This window comes from Pseudorca crassidens, chromosome 9 (assembly GCF_039906515.1).
Source record: "Pseudorca crassidens isolate mPseCra1 chromosome 9, mPseCra1.hap1, whole genome shotgun sequence".
Taxonomy (NCBI): domain Eukaryota; kingdom Metazoa; phylum Chordata; class Mammalia; order Artiodactyla; family Delphinidae; genus Pseudorca; species Pseudorca crassidens.
The window spans coordinates 38,082,420-38,090,887 of NC_090304.1; the positions used below are offsets into that span (position 1 = coordinate 38,082,420).

An 8,468-nucleotide genomic window follows, 5' to 3' on the forward strand; every position below is an offset into this window, starting at 1 on the left:
CAGCTTTTGATTTTTTTTAGATTCAGCATATAAGTGAGATCATGTGGTATTTGTTTTTTCAATTTTCTTAAATTTACTGAGGCTTGGTTTGTGACCCAAGATGTGATCTATCCTGGAGAATGTTCCATGTGCACTTGAGAAGAAAGTGTAATCTGCTGTTTTGGGATGGAATGTCCTATAAATATCAATTAAATCTATCTGGTCTATTGTGTCATTTAAAGCTTCTGTTTCCTTATTTATTTTCATTTTGGATGATCTGTCCATTGGTGTAAGTGAGGTGTTAAAGTCCCCAACTATATTGTGTTACTGTTGATTTCCTCTTTCACAGCTGTCAGCAGTTGCCTTATGTATTGACGTGCTCCTATGTTGGGTGCATATATATTTATAATTGTTATATCTTCTTCTTGGATTGATCCCTTGATCATTATGTAGTGTCCTTCCTTGTCTCTTGTCACATTCTTTAATTTAAAGTCTATTTTATCTGATATGAGTATTGCTACTCCAGCTTTGTTTTGATTTCCATTTGCATGGAATATCTTTTTCCATCCCCTCACTTTCAGTCTGTATGTGTCCCTAGGTCTGAAGTGGGTCTCTTGTAGACAGCATATATATGGGTCTTGTTTTTGTATCCATTCAGCAAGCCTGTGTCTTTTGGTGGGAGCATTTAATCCATTCACGTTTAAGGTAATTATGGATATGTATGTTCCTATGACCATTTTATTAATTGTTTTGGGTTTGTTTCTGTAGATCCTTTTCTTCTCTTGTCTTTCCCACTTAGAGAAGTTCCTTTAGCATTTGTTGTAGAGCTGGTTTGGTGGTGCTGAATTCTCTTAGCTTTTGCTTGTCTGTAAAGCTTTTGATTTCTCCATCCAATCTGAATGAGATCCTTGCTGGGTAGAGTAATCTTGGTTGTAGGTTCTTCCCTTTCATCACTTTAAGTATATCATGCCACTCCCTTCTGGCTTGTAGAATTTCTGCTGAGAAATCAGCTGTTAACCTTATGGGAGTTCCCTTGTATGTTATTTGTCGTTTTTCCCTTGCTGCTTTCAATAATTTTTCTTTGTCTTTAATTTTGCCAATTTGATTACTGTGTGTCTCGGCGTGTTTCTCCTTGGGTTTATCCTGTATGGGACTCACTGCGTTTCCTGGACTTAGGTGGCTATTTCCTTTCCCATGTTAGGGAAGTTTTTGACTATAATCTCTTCAAATATTTTCTCAGGTCCTTTCTCTCTCTCTTCTCCTTCTGGGACCTCTATAATGCAAATGTTGTTGTGTTCAATGTTGTCCCAGAGGTCTCTTAGGCTGCCTTCATTTCTTTTCATTCTTTTTTCTTTATTCTGTTTTGCCGCAGTGAATTCCACCATTCTGTCTTCCAGGTCACTTATCTGTTCTTCTGCCTCAGTTATTCTGCTATTGATTCCTTCTAGTGTAGTTTTCATTTCAGTTATTATATTGTTCATCTCTGTTTCTTTGTTCTTTAATTCTTCTAGGTCTTTGTTAAACATTTCTTGCATCTTCTCAATCTTTGCCTCCATTCTTTTTCTGAGGTCCTGGATCATCTTCACTATCATTATTCTGCATTCTTTTTTTGGAAAGTTGCCTGTCTCCACTTCATTTAGTTGTTTTTCTGGGGTTTTATCTTGTTCCTTCATCTGGTACATAGCCCTCTGCCTTTTCATCTTGTCTATATTTCTGTGAATGTGGTTTTTGTTCCACAGGCTACAGGATTGTAGTTCTTCTTGCTTCTGCTGTCTGCCCTCTGGTAGATGAGGCTATCTCTGGGGTTAATTTTTAATGCTCTTGTCCTGAAGGGTTTGCTGCCATCTTCCTATTTTCTGTTTCAACTATGTTCCGTGGCAAGTGGTCTGCACTTTACAATCACCACGAAGCTAGAGAGCCCGGGACCGCCTTGCCTTCTGGTCGCGTTCTCCAAGGGGGCGCGACCACTTAAAGACCGGCAAACCGAGCTCGATGAGCATTCTACCACCTTCCCGCCCCCGATGCGCTTCTGCCTCCTGATGACTTACACCCGCAGGTTTCCTGGGTTTCTATCTCCTTCCTTTCTGTCTCCTGTACCCTGGGGTCCCAGCTTCATCCTGAGCTGTCCCTTGCAATGGCCCCGTACTGCTCTTCCTTTTGCCCTGTATCCTCACATTCTTTAGGCAATCAACTCTCTTTTTCTAATATTGATTACCCTTCATAGCAAATGTCAGTACATTATTGTGTGGGGAAAAACACCCTTCCCCACCAGGAGTGATACTGGAAACAGACAGAAGCAGCCCAACTTGCTACACTCTTGAAACCTGCCAGATTGCACAATCCAGGAGAATTAGATGTGTGTGAAGAATAACGCTGCTGTTTTGAAATGCTGTCAAGAGGAATTTCCCAAATCTCTTTCTTTCCTGTTTGGTTTTTTTTCTTTTGGTTCAAACCTGTCTTCTCATTTGCTCCTCTAGCCAAGTGTCAATATATAAAGCACCAGCTCCATCTCCCAGGCAGGCAGCACAGGCAGCTCAGCTTTGCCAGGAGCCTCAGCAGGCAGGCACAGCCAAAGGTGAGGTGCTAGAACTTTCCAAACTTTTCCTCTTTGGAGATTCTCTCTCTTCACCAGCATTCTTGTGCTGCAGCCCAGCCCTCTGCTTCCTTCCTGAATCCACTATTCTGACAATCAGAATTCACCAGCTGTGAATACTTTGGGGGGGGGGGTAGGGGTTCCATATGCTGCTTCTGTGTGAAGTCAGTGATAGGCAGAGCTAGCATTTGTAAATGCTTGTGCCTTGTTTACCTCATCTCATATTACAGAGAGGTATAGTGCCCAGACTCCTCATGCCTTTGGGAAACTTGCTGTGCAGCTGGGTTTCAGGGCTGATAGGGGATGACCGGACTGGAAATGGTTTATACTAAAAGCCCGTTGCAATCCCTCACACAGGAAATCATTGGGATTCCAATGAGACACACGGAAATGAGAACTGGATCCTCTGTAATGCTATCTGTCTATCGGCTATATATTGAGATAAAATGCAGTGGAGTTTATTTTTGGAATGCAAGGGTGTATCCACATTACAAAACAAAAACAAGAACAAAAACCCAGACCTGTCATCCTTGTTTGTGTCTGCTCATCTCCCTGCAGCAGGATGAAGCTTTCCACGGGCATCATTTTCTGCTTCCTGATCCTGGGCGTCAGCAGCCAGAGATGGGGTACATTCCTCAAGGAAGCTGGTCAAGGTAAGGATCAAAGGATGGGTCAGGGGAAGGATGCATCTGCAGCTCCCAGGATTCACTGGAGCAGAGGTCACATCCCCACAGGGCAAAGACCATAAGAGGGAAAAAAAGGAGCTTGGTTTCCGTGGTAGCACTTCCCCAGGTTTTTCTGACCAGCTTTGCACCCTTGGGATTCCCAAGCCCGAGGTCACATAGAGTTTGGGCCCCAACTTTCAGCAGGAGTGAGGAAGAGATCTGGATTCAGGAGGTGCATGTTCCCTAAATACAAGTGGGGCTCTGCTGCCCCCTCGTGGGCAACTAGGGATGGCTCATTTCCAAGTCTCAGGTACCATGAAATGGGTGCATTAAATGGGTGGGGAATGTTCACCCTCCCCATCCACTTAATAATTATAACTAAAATACCTGAGCTTTTAATACCTGCTAGGCACTGTTCTAAGAGCTTCGCATGCATGAGTGAACTCCTTGTCATCCTCAGGTTTTAATCCTTTAGTCCTGCAATGTTGGTACCATTATCCCTTACCAGAGAAACTGAGGCACCAAGAAATTAAGACACCTAACAAAGTCCTCCAGCAGAGCGGGATTTAACCCAAGACACTGAGCTCCCCCAGACCTTGCTATTAACCGAGGTATTATATGCCTCCCAGACAAGAGTACACGTGGGAGAGTGAGGGATTTGTGAACACATGTCCTGCTCTGTATCTGAGCAAATGGCAAATAGTGGGGATGTGGTGCCTCTAGAAGGCAACTTGATAGAGCTCCTCTCCCCACCATAAATGGCACAATGAGTTACCTTGACAATGGTTCTACTGAGGCTGAGACCTGGCCAGAAACTGATAGCAAGAGATATGTACCTCACTAGCCAGAGTGAAGTAGCAAAAATTTGTTTATTTCACAAAATTATTTTGTGTTATTATTTTTCTGTGATAGTTACTGAATAATTGTTTTAAGAGTTTGCTGGCCATTCTATCTAAATTCTCACAGACCCAGCTAAAAATATTTTTTCATCCCTTAGGTCAGTGTTTTTCAAAGGGCTGTTCTAGGGCCACGTGCATGAGAATCACCCGTGGTCTGGGGTGCTTTGTGGAATGCAGGTGCCTGGGGCCACACACAACCCTTCCCTTGAATCACAATCCCAGGGGTTGAGACTGGAAATCTGGCCTTTATTAAGCACCGCGGTTGATTTTTATGCACACTGACGTGTGCACAGTGCCTCTGGTTTTGCTGACCTTAGGTGAGAAGATATGCCAGGCAATTTGGAAATACTTTTTAAGAAAGTCTGGACTTCAAGGATCTATTTAAATCAGTAACTCAGTGGGAATAAGTATAGTAGGAATGTCATAACTCTCAACAAAACTATCTTTCCAAATGCCAAACATGACAAATATATAATATGAAGATAAGTTTTCTCATAGAGTCATCGTATAAACCCTGATTATAACTCTACATTGGATTTTTCTCTTTGTCCTGATAAGTTTTTTTTTTTAACTTTGCCATTTAATTCTAGCTGATCAGAGTCCTTCTGTCCATAACTCCCTGCTCCGCATCTTCATTCTTTTTCTTTTTTTTGTCCCACTCTTCCTAAGGAGTAGAGAGGGCATAGTATACTGAGCACCTACAAAGTTTTAGCCGTTAAACCTGTATTTCCTCAGTTCTTCTGTGTAACCACTCTGAGGGAGGCAATACTCCTCTATTTTATTGGAGAGGACACTGAACTTTATTTAGAGCTGGTGTGTCAGTTGCCCTTTTTCTGCATCTGATTACCCTGTTTCTTCAAAGCTGTCTTAAGGAACTCACGTTTATCACCTGCTGATTGAATTTTGACAGTTGGCCAAATATGCCCCGGACTTTCAGATGTACTCAGGACCGAGTTGTCCTCACTTTGTCCACAGGGATGGATTTCTCCCCTTGACTAGGTTGGGAGCATCCTATGTCTGCAACCTCCCTCAGAATCGCCTTTGTTCTCAACCTCTGGTCAGAGGGTTCCTGTATCTTTCCAGGTAGAGGTCCATTGTACAACCAAACATCCCTTAAAGAGCATCCGACCTCCTCTTCACACACAACCAAAAACGAAGTACCAACAGACTTAGGATGGAATCAAACAGAGTAAAACTTGCACCACGTATGATTCTCATAACATTAACCCAGGGAAGTGAAAAGTAAAGGAATATTCATTTCAAGCCAATATAATAATCTCCAAGGGCTTAGTCAAAGGCTGAAATCTGGACCCAGTGGGAGGAAAATGTTTTCTTTCTCTATTTTGCTGAGACGTGATCATGTTCATATCATCACTTTCTTTTCCTGCCAGGGGCTAAAGACATGTGGCGAGCCTACTCTGACATGAGAGAAGCCAATTACAAAAATTCCGACAAGTACTTCCACGCCCGGGGCAACTATGACGCTGCCCAAAGGGGACCTGGGGGCGCATGGGCTGCTAAAGTGATCAGGTACCAGGGGCCCTGAGGATGCAGGGATGGGTGTGAGAGCCTCGGACAGCCAGGAGGGGCCAAGCCCTGGAGAACGTCCTGTAGGGCTGTGGCCTCTCCTCCTCTTATCCACCCTCACCCTCTGTGTCCTGTGTGGGGTCTGAGTGGCTGAAGAGCAGAACAAGGCTGGTGGGACAGACGATTCCCAAGCCTCCCCCATGGGTGCTGTTCACCCAGCATAAGGGGACCCGCAGGGCTGAGGTGGGCTGAGCCCGGGCAGCCTCAGGTTTCATTCCCTCTTTCCTAGCTCCTGTCAGAGTCCTCGATTCCTTGGAAAGAGGAGAGATGGGGAGGGTGGGCTGTTGCTCGTCAGCCCTGGAGTAATCCCCTACCTGCCCTTTTCCATTCCAGCGATGCCAGAGAGAGTATTCCGAGACTTACAGACCTTTTCAAGCATGGAGACAGTGGTCACGGACTGGAGGACTCGAAGGCCGACCAGTTTGCCAATGAATGGGGCCGGAGCGGCAAAGACCCTAATCGCTTCAGACCTCCTGGCCTGCCCGACAAGTACTGAGCTGCCTCTCACTCTGCTCAGGAGACAGGGCTCAAGCGAGTGGAGACAGTGCTGAGCTAGGTTGCTGTATTCTGTATCTGTAGTTCTTGATAGTTGATAAAGAGCACATAAAAATGTTGAACAAATGCTTGTGAAATCCAATTTGTCCTTGGCATTTGGAAACAGCATATGACAGTCTTCTTGGGAACATGAGCCTATTTAATACCATGGGGATGATCAATAAACATCATAGTTTTTAAAAAGGAGATAACGCACTAATAAACAATAGTAATAATTTGGGGTAAAACTTCACAGTCATCCACTGGTATCTGCAGGGGATTGGTTTCAGGATGCCTGCAGATACCAAAATCCGCAAGTACTAAGTGCCTCATATAAAATGCCATAGTATAGTTGACCCTCCACATCCGCTGAGTGGAAACCACCCATGTGGAGAGCAGGCCAGCTGTATGTCCAGAACACAGACTATACTGTATAAACCATATATGGACTATTATATGGACCAATTATCAGTCCATAACTCCCTGTTCCAAGTCATGGAAAAGATAATAAGAATACCATGAACAACTTTGGCAATAAAGCTTAAAACTTGATAAAAATCAACAAATTCTTAGAAAAATACAACTTACAAAAACTGACTCAAGAAGAAATGAAAACTTGGATTATTCTATAATTATTGTAAAAGATCAAATCTTCCCCCAGAGAAAACAACAGTCCCAGATGGTTCTATAGACAATTTAACCCTTCAAGAAAAGAAATGATTGTTTTTTTATACAAACAATTCTGCCCAGTAGAAAATATCCCCATCCTTTCTGTGAGGGTAGGAAAATTTGACACCATGAAAATCGAAGGAAAATTCAAGCAGTCAGAACTTTACAAGACTTGCCTGGTGGTACAGTGGTTAAGAATCTGCCTGCCAATGCAGGGGACACGGGTTCAAGCCCTGGTCTGGGAAGATCTCACATGCCCCGGAGCAACTAAGCCCATGTGCCACAACTACTGAGCCGTGCTCTGGAGCCTGTGAGCCACAACTACTGAGCCCACACGCCAGAACTACTGAAGCCCGCACGCCTAGAGCCCATGCTCTGCAACAAGAGAAGCCACTGCAATGAGAAGCCCACGCACTGCAACAAAGAGTAGCCCCCACTCACCACAACTAGAGAAAGCCCATGCACAGCAACGAAGACCCAACACAGCCAAAAATAAATAAATAAATAAATTTTAAAAACTAGGTAGCTAAAAAAAATAATAACTTTACAGAATATTACCAATAACAAGTTGTGAAGCTGAAAGAAACTTTCAGCCACCGATAATTTCCTAAACTACCAATTATAATTTTTTAAAATTTAAACTATGCTAAAGACAGAATTACTTATTTTTTGTTACAGAAAATGTTCTTACAAGGTCACTGTTATATAAAAAAATGATCAAAGAAACGTCAGCAAAAAGTATATTAAAAAAGGGTTGTAAATAGGCAGAGCACAGAGGATTTTTTAGGGCAGTGAAACTAACTACTCTGTATGATACTATAATGGTAGATATCTGCCATTATAAATTTCCAGAGCCATAGAATGTACAACACCAAGAGTAACCCTAATGTAAACTATGGACTCTGGGTGATAATGATGCACCAATGTAGGTTTGTCAGTTGCATCAAATGTTGTACATTGTATCTGGTGGGGAATGTTGATAATGGTAGAGGCTATGTATGAATGGGGGCAAGGGTTCTAAGGGAAATCTCTGTACCTTCTGCTTAATACTGCTGTGGCTAAAACTGCTCCAAAAATAAAGTCTACTAAAAAAAGAAAAAGGATTGTAGAAGTGTGTCAGGCTACTTACCAATAAAAGTAAGTTGCATATTTTCTGGATTTCATTTTAAGGTATTTGTTGGTTTCTTAAAATTGGTGATTTACTGTGATTTCTTTTTTCCCATTCTAAATAAATATTTCCTATTGTAACAAATTTAATATTTGTAATTTTGTACTGTTTCCCCTAAAAGGGGCTTCTGAAATTGCATAATTCAGGCCCCACAAAACCTGGGTCTGCCCCTGCACAAATGGTGAAAAAATGTTTATAATTATTTGAGCCTAGGGTCTAGTTGTATTCTATGTGTTAACACACAGTATTTTTTGTCCTGTTTTAATATACCTTAAAAATTTCCATAAGTGCAATTGCTGTGTCAATTGGAACTTTATTTTGTTAGAAACTTTACCATCATCTGTTCATGATTTTGAGAAGCAAGTTCCCTGAGG

The 8,468-nt window shown here is 42.5% G+C and overlaps 1 protein-coding gene across 2 annotated transcripts; it reads left to right on the forward strand.

Annotated features, from left to right (window-relative positions):
- Window positions 1-2,457: 2,457 nt before the first annotated feature.
- On the forward strand, window positions 2,458-6,344 carry LOC137230391 (serum amyloid A-2 protein-like). 2 transcript variants are annotated; one of them, XM_067749697.1, is made up of 4 exons: window positions 2,458-2,554; window positions 3,131-3,225; window positions 5,528-5,666; window positions 6,057-6,344. In XM_067749697.1, the coding sequence occupies exons 2-4, from the start codon at window positions 3,135-3,137 to the stop codon at window positions 6,217-6,219; spliced, it is 393 nt and encodes a 130-aa protein (XP_067605798.1). In that variant the 5' UTR covers window positions 2,458-2,554; window positions 3,131-3,134; the 3' UTR covers window positions 6,220-6,344. The 2 variants fall into 2 exon arrangements, with proteins under 2 accessions (XP_067605798.1, XP_067605799.1); XM_067749698.1 differs by having other exon boundaries at window positions 2,494-2,554; window positions 3,134-3,225.
- The last annotated feature ends 2,124 nt before the right edge of the window (window positions 6,345-8,468 follow it).